Raw genomic sequence first — 22,440 nt, 5'->3', positions numbered from 1 at the left:
TTATTCTTAAAAATGTTGAACTAATCATTAAAACATGGAAATTCTTTATAACTGGAAATGTATAGGTGGCACAGTGTGTGTGCTTTGCATATACCATCTGGCTATGTTTTGATTTTTACTCCCCCTTCTTTGTTAAGAACACTTTTGAAGTACTTTTGAGTGTTTATGAGATATAGATATATCTCTCAGGCCTTACTCAAGTATATGTTAGAAACAACATGGTGTTTTGTTAAGCATCTTAAACCTCTACAAGTTCTTTTGATGTTGCCTTTATTATTTAACAGAATTACCGATGTCTTTCAATATTTACGAAAGTACATGTAATCACTTAGCAACCACAGCTTAATATAAACACAAAAAGAGGATATTTACAGTGGTCTCACTGAAAATACAGATAAATACTTAGTTGTATAATCCTCTCTGAGGGTGAGGCAACAGGAGACACTTGTCAGCCATACATAGCTGTTAATACATACCAAATCATTTGATTACACATGTGATATATTGATTAATAGAAGGTCATAAATGAATAGGAACTAGGAATCTTCAAACAGTTTTTTTTTTTTTTTCAAATGAAACTCTAAGATGGGAAGTTACTCTTTTTATGTGTACGTATAAAATGGGATTGGAAAGTATTATTTAGCTCCTGATTCTTTTTCCCCTGACCACAACTGTTCCTCTCCTCTTACCCACATTCCATTGTGGTCAAGAACATACACTTCAGAATTAGGTGGTTTGGTTGTTAAAATTTCTCTTGCATCAGCCTTCTCCCACAAAATTACTTTTTTTCTGGAATTCACCACATAGATGTTTTTCAAATTTTAGTCTAATCTTCCATTTATTCTCTTTAATGTACTCCTACACCAGTGCTAAGGAACCTCAGGATAAGTGATCATTTCCTCCATACCACAACAGTGAGTCCAGCAACTTTCCTGCTTTCTTGTTCCTTTCATGCTTTTGCCTCAGTGCCACAAACCACCAGTTCCTCACTTCTTCTCTAATTCTGACATGCTGTTCAACCCACCTGTCATCTCTACATCTCCTTCAGCCTGGTCATTTAATTGATAAAGGGTAGTCTTCCTATCTACTACTATTTGAAGAGTCTGAACAGAAGTGAAGTAGCCATTATGTGTAACCAGAGGTTTCCCTTAACGTTACACTATTACTTCCCCACTTGGCAAGCCAGTTAGATGTCCTGGATGTAGGCTGTCATCTATCAACTGAAAATCTCAAGAATGGTCTAGACTTCCTAATGTTGGAATAAAGAAACTATGGAGAAGTTGCAAACTAAACAGATGTACAAGAAAACCTCAGGGAAACAATGAATAAGAATTAATTACCTGTAAAAATACGTATGTTTAAAAACAATTAATTAAAAATCTATAGAGTTATGTGACTTCAAAAAGAAAAAGAAAAAAAAGCCCCATTCATGTCCTAGGTGACAGAACAGAATGCATCTTTAGCAATTTTGTGGAATGAACCCTTAACAATAAATTGGAGTTTGGCTGCCTTTCAGAGTATCTCTGATGGTCTGAAGAAATGGGCTGACAGAACTCTTGTGAGGTTGATGCAAAGTCCTATACCTGGGGTGGAATAACCCCAGGAATAGGGAAATTGAGCCTGGCAGCATCAATGCAGAAAAACGCTTTGAATTCTGCAAGTGGAAGGTGAATCAGGACTGTGTTCTTGTGATGGTGAAGGCTGACTGCATACTAGGCCATGTCATCTGCAGGTTGATGGAGGTGACTTTTTTTCCCCTTCCATTTTGCAATCGTGAGACTGTATTAGGAGTACGTTGTCCAGTTTTTGGTTCACCATTGCTAAGGAACACATTGACAAAAGAGTTAATTAAGTAGAGGACCACCAAGATGCTTTGGGGATTAGTATGCATCTTATGCCAGGAGAAGCTCCAAGGAGAGGCTAGATTTTTTTTTTTTCAGTATTAAAACAGGTGATTACAATGGGATTTTACCACTGTCTTCAAGTACTTTAAGCAAGGATGATGAAGTCAAACACTGTCTCCTCAAAAGTAGCAAGTTATTACAAGGCAAATTCCAGTTAGATATGTGAAAATATTTCACCCTTATTTTTTCACAGTGAGGGTGGTCAAACACTATAGTAGGCTCTCCAGAGTCATTATGAGATTTCGATCCTTGAAGATACTCAGTACGTTATTGGACAAGGTTCTGAACAACCTGATCTAACTTTGGATTTGGCTTTGCTTTGAGATGGGACTTGGATCAGATGACTTTCAGAGGTTCCTTCCAACCTAAATTTTGTTGTGATCCTAAAGAATTTTAGAATTTCAGTGAGGTAGGTTTCATTTGTAGCTAAAATAAAACCTACTTTTTTAAATCTAGGCACAGCCAACTACCCATTTTTTCTTCCTCTTTAATATCTTCTGTGCAGCAGTCATGATTTTGGTAATGAACTTGTCTCAAAGAATAAATAATACATGACTCTTTAGAAAGTGTCACATACTGTTGAAATTTTTCAAATACTTTGAATAGTATAGTAGTTTTCTCCTTGCATTTATGTTCCCATTGAGTAGCTTAAGTCACTTGGACTTCAGTCTTCCATAAAATTCAAGGACTAAAATGAAGTTTTATAGTGAGTAATGAAATGAAGTGATTTAGGCTGATTTTGTAAAGTTGTAATTGCTGACCTTCTAAACACTTTAATCTGCCAGCAATAGAAATTGAGTGGCCAATGTGTTGCTTTGTTAGATTCAAATGTACCATGTCTTCATTTGTGCAATAAGATAACTCTCTAAAGTTCTTACACTATAAGTCATATATTTTGGATACTTAATCCAAAGCTATTATAGCTCTTAGAGAAACATGATCTGATTTTAACATTACTTACTTTGTAGTTGACAGCTAAGAGTTGCTATGGAAGGTCATTTTCTCCTTCTTCTGAAAATATACCATAATTAAAAGATACAAAGGAATGGAATGATTCATAGTACTGTGATCATTTGTACTATTGTCATCATCAATGCTATTTATGTTAATGCTTTATAAAACAGGGGTCTGAATGACATGGAGTTGGATGCTTCATCCATGGAAAAGAGGTTTGCCTTTAAGTTTCTGAAGAAAATTTTAAAATATGTTGATTCTGCTCAAGAGTTTATTGCACATTTGGGTAAGCTGTGGATTTTATTTGGAAAATAATTAAAATTTTTGATATTTGAATATTGGAGTTGGTATGTTTAAGTTTGTAGTGATGTCTCTTTCTTTTGCATTAAGAAACTTAAATTCTGTCTTTAAATTTGCAAATTGAACCCTTGGACATCTGTAATTAGCAAAACTATTTCTGTTATTTTATTTGTGTTTCAGAAGAACGAAGTTTGCAAAGCTATATAAAAGAGCTATTATGTTATTTATTATTAGGCAACTTCTTATTTGTGTCTGCCTTGATTGTACTCTTGCAGAAGCCATTGTAACCAGTGGAAAAACTGAAAAATCTCCACATGACCAAGAAATAAAATTCTTTGCCAAAGTGAGTGATTTAGTATTTCAAGTAATGATGTACATGTACATGTACATTACATGATACAGAACATGGAAATTTGTAATGTTAGATTGCTACCCAGGTAATAGAAAGATATCTTTCCCATTTTTTCCATGGTAAGTAATCAATTAAATGTTGTTAACAAATATTTCAAAATATCTTCAAAAGTATTTCAATAAATTTGCTGGACTCTTGTATTTCAAAATGTTTCAATAGATCTGCTTAAACATGAGAAGGAACATAGAAATTAAAAGGCAAATTATTTATTACATGAACTAAAATACTCTTACTTAACATATTATTTCTGAAAATTTTTGCCTCTATATTGTCTGAAGTGCATAGTATCGTTTAGTTAGAATGAAGAAGTACTCCTGTGCGTAATGATGTCATACACACTTGTGTACCTAATAAGAACAATGTTGTCAATAATCAGATTTGAAGTAAGAAACATTTAGGATTTCATTTAGGATATTTAAAAAAAAAAAAAAAAAAAAGCCCTCTCCATCTCTCCTTTCATACCTCTAGTGGACAGTTATGTCAATAGTGGAGAGGAAGGATGCTTTTAGTTTAGTGATCACTGTTGAATGTGAGAAGAGTAAGTTTGCATCATCAGATCCAAAAATGATAGATCTGTGTAAGTCTGTTTATTATTTATGTCACTTTAAAGTAAAATTGTAGGATTTATGTTTTTAATTTATGTGTCTGAAACTAGAAAATACAACTGTTAAAGAACTTCTAAAATTATTTGAATGAACTTTGACCAATCGGAGCATTGTTGCTACATTTATTATTGTGCTCTGTCAAAAATACGTTTTTTAATCTGTATTTCTTAGGTTCTTTTACCATTAGTCGATCAGTACTTTACAAATCACTGCCTCTACTTCCTGTCTTCTCCAACAAAAACACTCAGTAGCAGTGGATATGCATCAAATAAGGAAAAGGAAATGGTAGCAAGGTAAGTATAAAATTAAGGTATACACAGGAGGGTTCTAGATAGACAGTTAAAGGTCTCTTCTTAGGTTAAAGAGGAAGATAGTTCAAAAGCTCATTTTCCTCTGATGGGAAGTGAATAGTTTATTCTGTATCAGAATGGCAATGAGTGAACAGAAATCCTCATTTTATTTTTTTTTCTTTAATAAAAATTAGTTCATGAATATAAAATTAATATAGTATTCTTCATTAACATTAGTATCCTTTAACATATAATTGAATAATTGAGTATACATACTAATTGTATATATTACATTATATAATTGTGGATTATAACATCAGAAACATTATTAAAAATTATTCTGAGAGCAATGGAACTAATAATACTTAGTTTCTGACGGGTTTGTGTTTCATTGTTGACGGTAGTTTCTGTTTGAAACTCATCCCAGTGTCAGGTCTTTTAAATGGTCTCACATTAAAATTTTCAGATATCAAAAAATGTGAAAGTACCATGGTGCAACTTTTTAGGGGTAATTATGGATTCTCCCTTCTCTACAAAATCACTTCTGTCCCTGCACAAAAAATTGCTGGAATTTAATAATTTTTAGACAACTGTACTGTTTCAGATTTGGTTGGAATCAACCATTTGACTCAGATTTATTCCAGAAAAATAAATTAAAAAGATACAGTTGCCTTTTAATTTATAATGTGTTGCCTTTACAAAAAGATGAATTTCATTTTCTGCAATTAACATTTAAAAATTAATATTTAATTTCTTTTAACAATGACTGTCATCTACTATTTTTGTTGCCAATTCTTTTCTCCCCCTAAAAGGTATGCTGCCAGTTATTTTATCTGGGAAATTTGTGTCGTAATCTTTCAAACTGTATTTTACTCTCATGGTTTCTAATTTTAACTGTCAGTTTCTCAAATTTCTTTGCTTTCCTTCACTGTGTTGACTAGAGTTGACTACTTTTTCCAACAGAAGGGTAGATATAGCGTTTGAAAGGAAAGGTTAGTCATTGTTACATAAGTTCAGGCTTAGCACTGAACTTCCTAGACTCCATTCTTCAGTTTATCTTCCAATGTATTTTTGCCTTTCTCTGAATTATTTTTACCCTCTTTTTTTTTTTTCCATTTGCTACATGCACAGTAGTTCTTACATAGTAATTGCCCATAAGAGTGTGTGTTCAGTCCCTAAGATTCTGCTTTACTGAGCTTCCAGATATATCATATAGAAATGTCCAAGATAGTCCTCCAGTAGGGGAAGTCAACTCAGGTTCAGGAGGAAGTTTAACTTCATTTTGATTTCATCCTTCCTCTCTGAATACTTCTATTACTTCCTGAAGTCAGTCAGGTCAGCTTAATAAAGCCAGAAAGATGCTTACTAGGGTTGTACAAAATGCCTCCACAAAGACACATGAAGGAAGTTAGAGGTCTAGCCTGTATATCTGCTACTATAAATTCAGAAATATCTTATAATTCTTCATCCATTCTTCATTGAGAAAAGTGACTGTTGGTTATTTTCATCTTATAGGAAGTATAATATTTATATATATATATATATATATAAAAACAAACTATTATGAAGCTAACAATGACAATCCATTGTTAGTAAGAGACCATACCAATTCCTAAGGTATATTTGCTTCATTTTCTTACGTCCTAATTTCATTTGTAAAGTATAGCACAGATGACAAACACATCTGCCTAGCTGTCTTTGGTTTTAGAAGTTAAAGTAACCCCTTTAATCTCTAGAGAGTCAGTGATTTTTCCTTTCTCTTAGTTATCCTATCATTTTCACCGATAGGTTAGAGATGCAAGTATCTGACATGTTTGCTAGAAGCATTTCTAGTCTGCATATATTTCAGGATTGATCTTATCATCAGCAATGGCTAAACATGGATTAATTTATTTACAGAGGATATCTTCACAAATTGTTTTAAAGAGTATGAGGATTTCTGAAATTTGTTTCCTGCAGAATGCCAAGTAAAACACTAAAACATTACTCAGTTTTTCTTGTTCTTACAAAAAAAAAAAATCTTATTCAGGAATAATAGCCATAAAGAATGACTCAACCATATAATGTGCAATTGCTGGAAACTACTGTAATCAAAAGAAAGTTTCACATTTCAAGTCATCTCTGAAGTAGTGAAGCTTAGAAAATGAGAGAATTCAGAAGCTTCAAAACATTATTCTGCTTAATGCAGATGTTAGCATCCTGTATGATTCAAAATACACCATATTGTGTTTTCTCTTTCATATTTCTACTGTTCTCTACCTCATTTTTCAAATAAAGCTTTAAACTTTGTCTTGTCTTGCTCTTTCTGTTCTTTTCTACTTTAGCCTGTTCTGCAAACTAGCTGCTCTTGTTAGACATAGGATCTCACTCTTTGGTAAGTTGTTAAGAAAGATCTTGATACAGTTAAAAATATAAAGAATGTATAACCATTACGTCTATCTCACTTGAAACTTTTCACAAGTTACAGACAAAATTCTGTAAAATCATGCATAATCTTCCAGTACAATGAGTGGGTGCATTGAATGTGGCTCTGAAGGTAACAGTTAATAGAATATTTGTTGGAGCAGGAAGAAACATAAACTTCTATGATTTTCAGACTCCTTTAAAAAAATCTCATGCCTGTGCAGTTACTTGTATCTTTTCAAAAGTCATCTAACTGTTGAATCCAATACATTATTTCTCAATAGACTGAGGGATGTAGGAAACAATAACATACCTTTATAAAGGTATTGATACAAAATTATGAAAGGTACTACAAGATACAAAGTTCAGCATGTTGCAGGGTCAAGAGATGAAAACGGGCCACAAATAGACACTAGTTATTCTCTTGTATGGAAATGAAATTACGAAATTGAAAACTAGTTCTAGAACCAGACCTAACTCTACCTTCAGTGCCCTGAAGTGGGAGACCTATCTCAAGTGTTGTTTAAGCTGTGCCTCTCCAATCATTACATTCTGCATCATTAGATTATCCTACATTTTCTATACTATTGTGTTCTTATAGTATCTCCTTCTAACCAGGTAGTGATTCTGCTACAATGGTGAACTGCCTGCACATCTTAGCCCAGTCTCTTGACACACGGTAAGTTCACAACATTCGTACCAGCTACAAACTATGAAGGTGTTGCAGAGTTTTTCAGGATCCCCCATATAAAATACATCAAACACACTGAAACCACACATGTAAAGACAAAAAAGAAGGGTAGTCGTCATAGGCGACTGCTTTCTGAAGGGAACAGAGAGACCAATATGCCAACCTAACCCAACCCACAGGGAAGTCTGCTGCCTTCCTTGGGACAGGGTAAGAGATGTTACTTGACAGCTCCGTAGAGTGGTAAGGTCCTTAGACTATTACCCATGACTGGTCCTTCATGTTGGCAGGGAAGAGATAGGAAAAAGAAGTTTAAAGGCAATCAAAAGGGATTTCAGAGCCTTGGGGCAGTTGGTCGATGGATCAGATGCTCAGCTGTTTTTTTCCTCCATCCTTTCAATAACAGACAGGATACTGAATGGAACAGGTAGGCCCAACTAATCAGCATGTGGCTCTGAGACTGGTGTCATCAACGGAATTTTGGGTTTTTTGACTATGGGTTGGTCTGTTCTTCACGAGGTCTACTGACATCTGATGGGATGTACCTCTCACAGAAGGGGAAAAGGATGTTTGGTCAGGGGCTAGCAGGGCTGATTGATAGGGCTTTAAACTAGATTGTAAGGGGGAAGGGGGCAGTACCAGGCTAGTCAGTGATGAGCAGCAGGATGGCACTTCAAAGCTTGAGGAGGTGCATGACAGTGAGATTTCTCAGACTGCACCACAAAGTGGAGGACACAGTCAACCACACTTGAAGTGCTTCTACACTAAGGTGTACAGCATGAGGAAAAAGCAAGATGAACTGGAAACCTTGGCTCACTCCCAGGGATATTATATAATTTGCTTAGTGAAACCTGGTGGGATGAATCCTGTGACTGGAGTGCCATGATGGATGGTTACAGGCTCTTGAGAAAGGATAGGCAGGGTAGGAGAGGTGGGGGGATGGCAGTGTGTGTAGCAGAGGGGCTGGAGTGCATGGAGCTGGCAGCTGACGATGGCAACTTACCTCTGGGTAAGTATTAAGGGACAGGAAAATAAAGTGGATGTCATCATGGGAGTCTACTACAGGCCACCCAGCCAGGACAATGACACTGATGACTTATTCTTGGAGGACTTCAACTTGCCAGATGTCAACTGGGAATATCATACAGCTGACACGAATGGGTCCAGAGGGTTCCTGAAGCATCTGGACGATAACTTTTTGCACAGGTACTAAGGGAACTGGCCAGGAAAAGTGCCTTCCTAGATTTGATTCTCATTAACAGAGAGGGTCTGGTGGCTGAAATGGTGGTTGGTGGCTGCCTTGACCACAGCAGCTACGAAGCAGTCAGCTTTAAAATCTATGCCAACAGGAGGAAAACTGACAGCAAGACCTCACCTCTGGATATGAGGAGAGCAAACTTCAGGTTACTCAGAGCACTACTTAGTAAGTTCCCGTGGGAGGAAGCTTTTGAAGGTACTGGCATCCATCACCTCCTAAAAGCACAGGACCAGGCAATTCCAAAATGTCAAAAGTCTAGCAGGTGAGGCAAGAAGCCAGCTTGGATGAACGGGGATCTTATTCTTGAACTACAGTGAAAAAAGAGAGTATATGGTCAATGGAAGCAAGGTCAGACGTCGTGAGAGGACTACAGAGATGCTGCTCAGCACTGTAGGGAAATTTGTGTCGCAAAAGCTCAATTTGAATTGAAGCTAGAAAGTACTGTGAAGGACTATAAAAAGGGCTTTTTAAAATACCTCAATGACAAAAGGAAAACCAGAAGTAACATTGGCCCATTACTTGATGAGCTTGGTCACCTTATAAACAGGGACATAGACAAAACCGAGACATTTAATGCTTTTTTTCGCTTCAGTCTTCAACACTGAAGATGGACTCAAGAGCCTCCAAAACCCTGGGCTAAAGAACCATGGCTGGGAAAACAATAAACTCCCAATCAATCCAGAACTTGCACAGGATTTGCTGCTCCAGCTAGATTCCTACAAGTTGATGGGGCCTGATGGGATTCATCCAAGGGTGCTTAAAAAGCTGGCTGATGTCATAGCAAGACATCTCTCCATGATTTTTCAACACTCCTGGGAATCTGGAGAGGTCCCAGGTGACTAGAAGCTAGCAAAGGTTGTCCCAATCTATAAGAAGGGCAACAGGGATGACCCTGGCAACTATAGCCCTGGCAAAATCATGGAGAAGATTGTTCTGGGAATTATTGAAAAACATCTGAATGACAACGCAGTCGTTGATCCCAGCCAGCATGTGTTCATGAGGGGAAAGTCCTGCTTGACCAACTGAATTTCTTTCTACAGCATGGTTACCCAACTCAGTGACCAAGGGAAACCTGTTGATGTGATACTTTTGGATTTCAGTAAATATACTGTCTCTTAGAGTTTCCTCCTGGAAAAGATATCCAGTATACAGCTTGATAAACGTGCAATGCAGTGGGTGAGCAACTGGCTGATGGGCTGGGCTCAAAGGGTTCTAGTACATGGGGTTATGTTGGACCAATGACCAATCACTAGGGGGGAGTCTGCAGAGATCCATCTTAGGGCCAGCACTCTTCAGTGTCTTCATAAATGACTTGTAAGTCATTTAACAAGATGGATGGATGATGGCAGAGCAGTGGACGTGGTCTACCTTGACTTGAGTAAGGCATTTGACACAGTCTCCCACAACATCCTCACAGCTAAATTGAGGGAGTGTGGTCTGGATGAACGGGTAGGGAGGTAGACTGCGAACTGGCTGAAGGGAAGAAGCCAGAGAGTCATGGTCAATGGGGCAGAGTCTAGTTGGAGGCCTGTATCTAGTGGAGTGCCTCAAGGGTCAGTACTGGGGCCTGTATTATGCAATATATTCATCAATTATTTGGATGAGGGAATAGAGTGTACTATCAGCAAGTTTGCTGATGACACGAAGCTGGGAGGAGTGGCTGACACACCAGAAGGCTGTGCTGCTATCCAGCAAGACCTGGACAGACTGGAGAGTTGGGCAGGGAAAAATTAATTAAATATAAAAAGGGCAAGTGTAGAGTCTTACATCTGGGCAGGAACAAACCCAGGTTCCAGCATAAATTGGGGAATGACCTGTTAGAGAGCAGTGTAGGGGAAAGGGACCTGAGGTTCCTGGTGGACAGCAGGATGACCATGAGCCAGCACTGTGCCCTTGTGGCCAAGAAGGCCAATGGCATCCTGGGGTGTATTAGAAGGGGGTTGGTTAGTAGGCCGAGAGAGGTTCTTCTCCCCCTCTACTCTGCCCTGGTGAGACTGCACCTGGAATATTGTGTCCAGTTCTGGGCCCCTCAGTTCAAGAAAGACAGGGAACTGCTGGAGAGAGCCCAGTGCAGAGCCACGAAGATGATGAAGGGAGTGGAGCATCTCCCTTATGAGGAAAGGCTGAGGGAGCTGGGTCTCTTTAGCTTGGAGAAGAGGAGACTGAGGGGTGACCTCATTAATGTTTACAGATATATAAAGGGTGAGCGTCACGAGGATGGAGCCAGGCTCTTCTTGGTGATAACCAATGTTAGGACAAGGGGTAATGGGTACAAAATATAACACAAAAGGTTCCGCTTAAATTTGAGATGAAACTTCTCAGTGAGGGTGACAGAACACTGGAACAGGCTGCCCAGGCAGGTTGTGGAGTCTCCTACTCTGGATGAATTCAAGACCTGCCTGGACGCTTTCCTGTGTAACCTGATCTAGGTGTTCCTGCTCTGGCAGGGGGATTGGACTAGATGATCTTTCGAGGTCCCTTCCAATCCCCAACATTCTGTGATTTTGTGTGATTCTGTGATTCTGTGACTTGTACACAGGACTGGAGAGGATACTAAGTAAGTTTGCCAATGACACAAAATTGGGAGGAGCTGTTGATACACTCAAAGGCAGAGAGACCCTGCAGAGGGATCTGAACAAACTGGAGAACTGGCTGTCACCAACCGCATGAAGTTTAACAAGGGCAAGTGCCAGTTTTGCCCCTGGGACACAGCAACCCTGGCTGTACATACAGGTGGGGAATGAGATGCTGGAAGGCAGCTGTGCAGAGAGGTATCTGGGAGTTCTGCTTGACGTCAAGATTAACATGAGCGAACAGTGTGCCCTGGCAGACAAGAGGAACAACCATGTTCTGGGTGCATCAAGCACAGCATTGCCAGCTGGGCGAGGGAGGTGATTGTCCGTCTCTGCTCTGCACTGGTGTGGTCTCACCTGGAGCACGGTGTGCAGTTCTTGGTGCCACCGTATAAAAAGGTTATAAGCTACTGGAGAGTGTCCAGAAGAGGCTACAAGGTTGATGAAGGGTTTGAAGGTGAAGCCGTATGAGGAGCAGCTAAAGTCACTGGGTTTGTTCAGCCTGGAGGAGAGTGGGAGACCTCATGGCAGTCTGTAGCTTACTTACAAGGAGAGAGAGGAGGGGGAGGCACTGATCTCTTCTCTCTGGTGATCAGTGATAGAACTCGAGGGAATGGCAAGAAGATGTGCCAGGGGAGGTTTAGGCTGGGCATCAGGAAAAGGTTCTTCATCCAGAGGTTGGTGGAGCACTGGAACAGGCCCCCCAGGGAGGCAGTCACAGCCCCAAGCCTGACAGTGTTCAAGAAGCAATTGGATAACACCCTCAGATACATTCTGTGAACTGTGGGGTTGTCATATGCAGGGACAGGATTTGGACTTGATGATCCTTATGGGTCCCTTCCAACTCAGGGCATTCTATGATTCTAGCAGCATTTGGATTGTTTCTGGTTTTTTTATTCCTTATTTGTAATTATTTATATTATTGGTATCAGTAATTTAGATATTGGCTTCCAAATTAGCAGAATAATATCTGAACGCTTTCATCTACATTTTTTCCATTCAGTGCCTGTCATTAAAAGATTGAAAACATTTGTCACTCTTTCTAAGGGCATTCGAAGACTTTGTTGGGAGATAAAAATGACACGAACTTTGGAACTGGAAGTATTCATACCTGTAGATACTGAGACAGTTTAGTGCATATTGGAAAATTTGGCATTGGCAGTGTACAAAATGTATTAATACATAGGCATAGTTACATTTGCTAACTTTTATCGCTTGTCATTGAAATGCTTCTGTAGGTTAAAACACAGGCCAGGATGATTTCCTAATTTGAGCTGTTTTCTGGTTTGGTCATGTTGCACAGCAGCCTGACTATAAACTCATTGTGAGTAACAACACCAAAAGCTTCATTAAGGGGTTGGAGAAGAGTGCAAAAATGGTGGTTGTGTTGCAATTGCATTTTCTAGATATAGAGTGCTTTGAAGATAAGTTAGCATATATCCTGCCTTGCATATGTAGTTACTGTGGCTTTCACACAAATTTAGGGATTCAGAGTTATTTTTGTTGAGCGTTCTTCACAGAGGAGCTTTCTCAGCACCTGTGATGTTTGCCGAGAAGGCATTGCCTTATTTGAAAGCAGATCACAAAAACTGGAAAGGCAAGACTAAGGAAGCAAGTTCTTTGTTACTATTCTGTATTAAATACTCCAAGTTAATTGTTGCTCATACTGCTATGTAGTTGTAACTGTCCTTTACGGTTCAGAATGGAAAGTTCATTGATGCATGTGTGTATGTCATCGAAGACCAACAGAATATAAACAACATGTGCATATGTATCTATATGACTGCTGAACATCAATGCAAAGTTAATATTTTTCTCTTATTATTTTTCAGAACTGTTATGAAATCAGGATCTGAGCTTGTTAAAGCTGGATTGCGTGCCTTTTTTGAAAATGCAGCTGAAGACCTGGAAAAAACTTCAGAAAATCTTAAACTTGGAAAATTTACCCATTCACGAACACAAATGAAGGGTGTTTCACAGAATATCAATTATACTACAGTAGCATTGTTACCAATCTTGACATCAATTTTTGAACATATTTCACAACATCAGTTTGGAATTGATTTACTTTGTGAGTCTTTTTTTTTTTTTAAGTTTATTGTGTTATCATAATACAAATGCTTTTTAGTAATGACTGCATAATTTCAAAGGATTAAATTCTGTTTTCAGTAACATACGTATTTCCAGCATTCGATCTGAAAATTAGCTCAATAGTACCTTATTTCTATTGCATGTTTAGAAACAATACTCAGTAAGCTTCAAGTTAATTATGTACAATATTTCTTCAGACATAAAGAATGAGATTATAATTTCCCTTTAAGTGCTCTTTTACCAATTGCACAGATGAGACTAAAATTAAAAATTAAATTATGCTTATTTTTTTATATATTTTTACCTTGTTAGATTAAAGGAGAGTACTCATTAATTCTTCGTGGTTTTTTGCTTACATTTGGAAATCCTTTGTCACCGTTTAATTGCAGGGTGACAACAAACTGTGGCAGATGCCCTCTGTTAAGCCACTTCCCTTTCCCTCCAGCCCTCCCCACCAAGGAAAGGCAATAGGAAGAAAACAGGAAGGGACTTGCAAGTTGGAAAAAGTTAAAAATGCTTTACTAATGCTACTAATAAAATAGAGAAAATAATACAAGATAGACTAAACCAATCTTGAACTTCCCGGCTCCACACTGCTTCAGCAGCTGCAGGGCAGGCACCCAGAAGTCCTGGGCTGGATTCTGCAGCAAACTGGGACTGGATTCAGGATTCACTGGAATCAGGCCTTGGATTTCAGGGATGGCAGGCAGGGTCCTCTTCAGATGACGGCCATAGTCAAAGAGAGCGAGTCCCTCGTGACCTCCCACTTTTATAGGGTGTATGACATGGATGGGATAGAATACTCGGTCAATTTTAGTCACCTGTTCCATTTCCCCCTCCTTGCAGATATGCCCCTCTCACTTTTTGGACTTGCATTTGTATCAGTATTCTGCATTCCATTGTTATGTTGTCAGCTCCTGTCTACAAAAACATGTAGCCGAATTCAGAAAAGTGCAGTTACTTAGAAGAACTTAGATGAAAGGAAAATTCACTAAAAGAGAAACTGACCTTGTTTTTTAGCAAAACCAGGACACCATTTTAGTTCTTTTAATTTAAATTTTAATTATTTTTAGAATCATTTAGCTTAAAATTACTGAAACTCCACCTTGAGATTCAGCAATATGCTCTTCCAAGATTTTGTATGCATTTGGGTGATCACGGTTCCAAAACAGAAGATAATTAAAAGATTCATAACCATTAAAAGACTTTCTTTAAAGACATAAGAAGCCTTTAGATCATGTGCCTAGAGGTTAGACACACAGACTGATGCGGTTTGGCTTAAAATTGTACTCTGCAAGTGTGATAACCTGCAATATTTTGTTAGCAAGTATATGCTGGCCTCTTGAAATGTCTGATGATCTGTTAGGTTTTGGAACTAATGTAGATGACAGATCAGGTATCAGAAAAAATGATGATCAATAATGCATGTGTGGAGTATTGTCAGCCTAGAGTGTTCAGTGATACATATGCTAAAAGTTTTAGGCACCGTTTATCAGATTGCATAAAACATATTCAATATTTGGAAAGTAGTCTTTAGTTGAACAAATACTGACAATCTGCTTCTTGTTTTCCTCTAGTGGGTGATGTACAAGTTTCATGTTACAGAATTCTTTGTAGCCTGTATTCCCTTGGGACTGGGAAGAACATCTATGTTGAAAGGTATTGAGTGAAAAAGTCAGCATGTAAAATTTTCTCTTTTAGGAGTGTGTTGTTTAGGTAATAAAACAGTTTTAAGGACAGGTGAATCTGAAACAGTGTGAGCATGTTTAAAATATACTTTAGCTGGAATGTAGTTGCCTATATCTTGAGAGTTCAAATACACACACACACAAACACACACACACAACCAAAAAAAAAGCACCACAACATCAACACTAAGCAAAACCAAGCAATTCATCCTGGCAGTGTATCGGCAGAGAGTTTCTTAATTTCTTTTTCCCATAGGGAAAGCTAAATTTTTCCATGAGTTGCCATTAAGGTTCCCGAAGTTTGCCTACTGCATGTTAACAGACACACTACTGTGGTAAGTAGGCTGAGTATTAAGTAGACTCTGTCTGTCTCACACCTAAGTCTATACAAAGTTTTAAAAATAGTTGTCCTGAGCATATGTAGAGCATTCTGACAGCCTTTAACTGTACAAAGAAAACCACTTTACCAGTTACTTGCATTTTAAAAATAATAGGTTCTATAATTCCTTTAACTATCTAGTTTCAATATGTTCCAAACTCTAGATTTTAGATCCTCCTCTATTGAAAGCAGCTCAAATCCATATCTGCTTCTTCAGTAATTCTTTCATGCCAAATGCAAGAGTGATCTGATGGACAGACTGTCTCTCCTCCCACTCTGCATGCATATACATGTGTGCACAAGATCCTTCTCGCATACATCCACATTCCATCATTGATATGCCCATCACTAAATTACAAAGCTATACTGTTCCTTCTATTTCTTGGCTTGAAAATCTTAAAATATTCTTTGAAACAGATCTGATAGGCAAAATGGGAAGTTCCTTTCCTCTATTCCCACTAGCACTCAGGGTCATCTCATGGGAAATAAAAGGTGATTGTGTTTGAATTGCCTTTCAATGATAAGAGTTCACAGTCCAGGCTTCCACTTGATTGGCAAGAGCTATAAGTACTGGACAGTTACGTTAAACATTGATATTAGCAGCATCACCTTTTTCTACTGCAACTGTCTTCTTAGAAGGGAAGAGTGATCAGATCAGATAAATCCAAAGAAATGAATTATTCTCCTAAGGCTGTGTGAGAGATTTCCAGCTGTGGATTTAATTTAGTTTGATTTTCACTAGACTCACTCAGGATCTTAAATTAAGGCTGTAGGCAGACATCAGTGTCTAGGTGGGAGGTAGGATTTCAAACAAGCTGCTCAATATTTCAGCAAAACATAGAAGTGAATGATTGAGCTGACTTGAGCAGTTTTTAAAGTTAAACAATGCTCAGATTTAGGATTCAAGTGCAGCTTTTCTCCTGGTGAATTTTGGCAGGGACGTTAAGAAGTTTTACCTTCCATTGCAGGATGAGTCATAGTTCACTTTTAATAGGTGATTATCGCTTTACATGGCTGAAATAGTTCAACTGATTCTACAAGACTCCTGACTGCTGGGGCTTAGAACTAATACAAAATTGGATTGATGTTCCTGTCTTGTTGTGACAGTTTTTCATTGTCAAGGGTTTTCACTTTTGTACAAAGAGTATTTAGCTTATTTAGGATGTTGGAGGTGTTTCTGATTTCTCTGTGGACTTTTTTTGTCTAAGTGCCTCTGTGGTTCATAAATGTTGAGGATGGGGTACAAAATGCAGTAGTCCTTGACTATGTTGAGCCCTAATGCTCTACTGGCAAGTGTAGTGTTATTCTATAGGCATACTGACTATGAATTCTATACCTGGGTACCCATTTATTTTCGTCCACTGCATCAGAAATTTAGTTCCTAAATTTGGGATTGAAAGCTTTGTTTTCACACCCAGTTGTATCTCCCTTTATGGTGTCTTGGTCTTTCCTGGCTGGTTTATAGAAACACATTTCCAAAGGAATAATGAGAAATACAAACTTCTGAATAAGTTAAGAAATTATAGCACTTTTTTAATGTATGTAGTTCAATATGACACGATTAACTGCTGTATTCAGTCATATATATATATTAAGACTGTTCAGTTTAAGACTTCTATTTGAGGGATTTGAGGCTACTCAAAATGAAGGCTGCCAAAGATGCAAGAAAGTCTGTTATAACAATGGTAATATAGGAAATACTTCTTCATGAATACCATCAGTTGGCGGTCTTTTTCTTGCTTTGTTTTTTCAAAGTCTAGATTGATTTGGTTATGTTTCAAGTGTTTTCCATGTCTTCCAAGGCTTGCACATCAGCCTCTGACAGTTCTTCCTCATTCTTTGGAGTGAATGTTTCCAGTCAGTTGTCATCTTAACATATTTTGTCTAAAGGGTTAATTTGGCTTTTCTTTGAGTACCTTTTACTTCATTAATTCTATTGAATCACCTAGTTCCCCTAGTGATTTATTTTACATTATTTGCTCTATATGTCAGTCATTATCTGCTCTGAAATTATTTTTACATTTTCTAATTTCTGTCCTGCAAAATTACAGGTTTTCCCCTGTTTTCTCATATTTAGGAGTTCCATATGAAAGAAAATATCTGTGTACTGAAGAGTAATTCTCTTAGCCTTGTTGTATAATTGTTCAGTTTCTTGGTATTTTCCTTTCATATAAAAAGACGGGCATGCATAATGACATTGTAATGCATGTGATTAAATAGCCTCAGTGCATTTGAGGTTAGTCTTTTCAAATTAGTTTGTAATATGTGTTTGTGTACATATATATACATACACCATGTTTTTCTTTCGTGATCAAACAGAAGGCAAACACATAATAAACTTTCCTTTTTAGGAAAATTTTTGAAATCTCTTGTATATATAACACTGCATCTTTCAATACAGTTTAATTTGGAGGAGAACATTACTGTGCCTTTAAAATATAGTAGGAATTCTAACATCACCAAAAATTTCATTTTTAATGAATTGTTCTGTGGTTGGTATCTGTGATACTAATGTATCATGTATTCTATTGCAAAATGTACACCATATAGATGGTCAGGATGTAAGGAAAATTAAATAGTTGTATAGGGGGAGCACATACTTTCTTATAATTTTGTGGTAATTGATTTCTGCCTTTTCCTTTTCTTTGTTGGCAGTAAAACAACAGGAAACTGTAGTGTTTCTGTATAGAGAACAAATGAGCATTTACCCTTCAAATAGAGTAACATTATGTGAATTGTGTTACATGAAACAGCCAAGTGAACAAAAATCCTTTTTATAATGTTTTTCAGTTCTGTAAGGGCATTGCTTTTGCCAATTCCTTTTTTTTTTTTTTTTTCTCCTGCAACTGAAAAAATAGGTGGGTATATAGTTGCTTGTCTCTTCACATGCCAGCATGGCTGTGAATTAAAAATTGACATAGGCATTTGAAGATCAGGTAGTAAATGAGTCACAGTCTTTAGGTGACATAATGAGGAAGGCTTTGCTGACATGAAGAAACCTTTAAAATTTGTTTTTATTCTTGGAGATTGAACAATGCAGTGATTTGTTCCATTTGGAACGTATATATAAATGTAGGCTTAAAAAATTGTTTTATACCATTGTCTCTCAAAGCATCTCTAGCTAAAGACCTCTGCTAACAACATTAACAGCTATTCAAAAAAAAAAAAAAAGAAAGAAAAACGGAGCTTCAAAGGATGAAGGGTGTGTACTGTCTTTATCCAATCTGTATTTCAAGCGTAACAAAATCTGTAAGGTGTCCTGGATAAACAGTGCATCAGAACTTCAGAAGAGTACCTTAGCTTTAGTTTTAAGCCAACGTGAGTCTGATCTTATGCTGAAACAGACCAACTCAGCCTTTCTTGCACCTTCATCTGCACATTTCCACCCCTTTTTTTTTCTGGTAAATAGTGTTTATGCAACCAGATGATGAGCATGTTTTGTTGCTCTTGGTCTGGCTTGGTTTGTTTTGGGTTTATACTCAGGTTTCTTTTTAGCTGGACCAGTTCCTTCATCCAGCTTATCAAGATTCTGAGTTTTAGCGCTAGCACAGAACAAACAAATATAAGAACACGAGAAGGTTGTAGAGGGGGATGCAGAATTGCCCCTTTCAGAGCACACTGCACAGGATGCCACGAAGTCATGAAATCAGTGTTCAATAAGTAGCAGCAGTGTTTCTCATCATTTGAATAAGGAAATGGTGTAATGTTGGAAGCAAAACATATAAATATATGTATGTATATATAAAATAAGTGAACTCTTGAAAAAGGGTATGACTGCCAAAACAAATTCCTGTTGAATTACATGTTTTTGCTCCTTGTTTCAGCAAACCAAAGGTATAATAAGAATATGCAATTACTAATCTCTTCTTTGTGCCTATTCTAGATATGTTTTCTGCAATTTGTAGTCGCTCAGTTGTGCTGTGGAGTAGTTTACCTTTACAGTACTTGGGGGAGGTTGTTGGTTTGTTTTATTTTCTTCTTTTCCAAACTGTGTTTCTTTTACCAGTTTAATTTCCAGTAATATTTTTCATGTGAGAAAGACAATTTTTCAAAATTGTCAAATAGTTCCTAATATAATGAAGTGATAAGTAAATCAGCATTAAATATTAATGCTTTCTAATGCATGCTAGACATTAAAAGCCTAGTGAAAGACTTTTTCTCTCAGGTAACATTTATTGTCTCTTGTATACAGGCAGCGTCCTGCACTCGGTGAGTGCTTAGCATCTCTTGCAGCAGCCATTCCAGTAGCATTCCTGGAACCTTCTCTCAACCATTACAACCCATTGTCTGTCTTCAACACAAAAAGTGCAAGAGAAAGAGCGAGTAAGTACTGTTCCTTACATTAAAAAAAAAAAAACAAACCAAAAGTGTTTGCTCCTTTCCAACTAGTAGTAATACAAAGAAATTTTAATAATAAAAAACCAAAATGTTCATGAACTAGATAGAGTTTAATTTTAGTCTCACCCATAATTCTGAGCTGTTTGTTTCCTTTCACCTGAGGTGAATTTAATTTTTTTCAAATTGCTGTGAAAGGTGTGAATGATTATGGAAACAATGGTCAGAGTTTGACTAATATTGATAGAAGCTCTCGATTCTGCACTTTTACATGGCTAGGCTGCTCAACAGTTAATTGCAGGACACCTTATAATAAAGCCGTAGCTTTATTACAGCTATTGTCTTTATCGCTGTTAAATGTACACCATCAGAAAGACCTGTTTTATGAGGAGACCCGTGTATACCCCAAAATCGTCCTATAGTTTTGTCTGCCAAAGCTGGTAACAAAAAAACCTGCATGACAATGTTTTTTGTATTTATTTGTATTTATTTTGTATTTATTTGTATTTATTTATTTACTTGCAGTTTTAGGTATGCCCGATACAGTAGAAGAGATGTGTCCAGAGATCCCTCAGTTGGATGGACTAATAAAGGAAATTAATGATTTAGCAGAGTCTGGAGCAAGGTATACTGAAATGCCTCATGTCATTGAGGTTATCTTACCCATGCTGTGCAACTATTTATCCTACTGGTGGGAAAGAGGGTCTGAGAGTGTTCCTCAAAGTGCTGGGCCTTGCTGTACAATGATAACATCCGAGCATCTGAGCATCGTTCTTGGAAACATTCTGAAAATCATTAACAACAATCTGGGAATAGATGAAGCATCTTGGATGAAAAGAATTGCAGGTACTGTAAATATTTTTAAAGAGTAATTGTACCTAATAATATTTAATTACTTTTCTACACTTCACCGTATTACTCAGGGATATTATAATAATAAACTGTTATTTAAAACAGCAGGAAAGAAAGATAAAGAGTAGATAAAAAAGAATAAGGGAAATATATTTTAAATTTTTTTCTTTATTATTTTTATGCATACATTGGAGCATCACTGTAAGCAGAGAACTTTCTATACAAAAGAGTGGATTTTGAAATTCTTACCTTCTCTATGCACTGCGTAAGAGCCTTGGCATTTAATTTGGGTTGTGACTTCCATTGATTTTTCAAGACACCTAAGAACTGAGTATTGCAGTCAAGGGTGTAAGTCCTGTGAATTTTGTTCATGAAATTTCAGGACAAAGGGCAAGAAAATGTATATGGTGAAATAATCCCAGAAGTAATCCAAGTTCAGGATTAGTTGCTTTGTCTGAGTAGCTGTGCCAGGTATTAAATGAACAAGAAGAGCTCTCAAAATGTCCTGTAATGTTTATTAGTTAACTAGCTAAAGAAATTTACTGTATCCAAATTTTATCATTCATCTTAAACAGTGTAACAGTATAATGAGCAATAAGTGTAATATGCAATAAGGTAGTTCAGGAAGATCTATGTAAAGGTAATAATTTCCTGCTAAATTGTAATGCCCCATTGGTACCAGGTTTTCACTATTATTTTAAATTGTGGAAGATTTTCAGCTAATAATAAGGGTTCCATTAAAATCTAGTAAGAAGTTTGCTACTTAATTGTTGAGACCACTACTTGTAGTTTTGTAAAGGCTGCTTACCTACATAAGGAAATAATGTACTTTGTGGCTCTTCCAAGGACTTTTTACTCAGGTGATCTGCATTTTATTAGCCTGCCCAAAGGAAAACAAACAAACAAACAAAAAAACCCTAACAAAACAAAATGAGCAGTATTTTTGTGAGGACTTTGTGTCTCAACTCCTACTTTTTTTTAGGTTCTAAGTTAGAGACATGTGACTTGCCAAAATGATGGTAGTTTAATTGATATAAGACTGAAATGCTTATTACCTGAATTCCCAGTAACTAGTTTTTAATCTCTAACTACACACAGTTGTTATAAAGCTATATTCATTTTTTGATGCTTCAGAAATACGTGAAGCACTATGACCTTTGTGTTTTCTAGAACTGCGGAGTTCATATCAATTTAAGGAAAAAGTCAATTGTGCATTAATCACAGTATTATCTATGTATTTATGTATAGTTTATGCTCAACCCATCATCAGCAAAGCCAGGCCTGATCTGCTCAAAACTCACTTTATTCCAACACTGGAGAAATTGAAGAAGAAGGCTGTAAAGATCGTAATGGAAGAGGAGCAACTGAAAGCAGATAGCAAATCTGACACCCAAGAAGCTGAGCTGCTAATTCTCGATGAGTTTGCTGTGCTTTGTAGGGACCTTTATGCTTTCTATCCAATGTTGATACGTTATGTAGACAACAACAGGTAAATAAAAACTAATAATTAAACTCATTAGGTAATGTACTGGAGTACATGATCAGATAATCAGAAAGAGCACAATGTACGTCATGTTACACCAAGAATCCAATCCTGAGTATTTTAAGATTCTTAACTTATAGAATGACATACCTTGAATTCACACTTTTTCCTCACATGCATTTGGCTTATTTGGTCCTATTGTAACTGCACTGTTATCATTGAGAA

At 37.1% G+C, this 22,440-nt stretch overlaps 1 protein-coding gene across 11 annotated transcripts in view; it reads left to right on the top strand.

Annotated features, from left to right (window-relative positions):
• RYR3 (ryanodine receptor 3) overlaps positions 1-22,440 on the top strand; it is a 255,759-nt gene that overhangs the window by 182,668 nt on the left and 50,651 nt on the right. For all 11 annotated transcript variants that reach the window (XM_071809340.1, XM_065840054.2, XM_065840053.2 and 8 more), the window contains 10 exons: positions 3,029-3,144; positions 3,434-3,501; positions 4,347-4,468; positions 6,790-6,839; positions 7,487-7,547; positions 13,220-13,458; positions 15,056-15,137; positions 19,738-19,868; positions 20,406-20,726; positions 21,981-22,221. In XM_071809340.1, the coding sequence (XP_071665441.1) occupies positions 3,029-3,144; positions 3,434-3,501; positions 4,347-4,468; positions 6,790-6,839; positions 7,487-7,547; positions 13,220-13,458; positions 15,056-15,137; positions 19,738-19,868; positions 20,406-20,726; positions 21,981-22,221 (1,431 nt within the window). The remainder of the gene's footprint in view (positions 1-3,028; positions 3,145-3,433; positions 3,502-4,346; positions 4,469-6,789; positions 6,840-7,486; positions 7,548-13,219; positions 13,459-15,055; positions 15,138-19,737; positions 19,869-20,405; positions 20,727-21,980; positions 22,222-22,440) is intronic.

This window comes from Patagioenas fasciata, chromosome 5 (assembly GCF_037038585.1).
Source record: "Patagioenas fasciata isolate bPatFas1 chromosome 5, bPatFas1.hap1, whole genome shotgun sequence".
NCBI classification, from domain to species: Eukaryota; Metazoa; Chordata; class Aves; order Columbiformes; family Columbidae; genus Patagioenas; species Patagioenas fasciata.
This window is presented reverse-complemented; position numbering and strand designations above follow the sequence as displayed.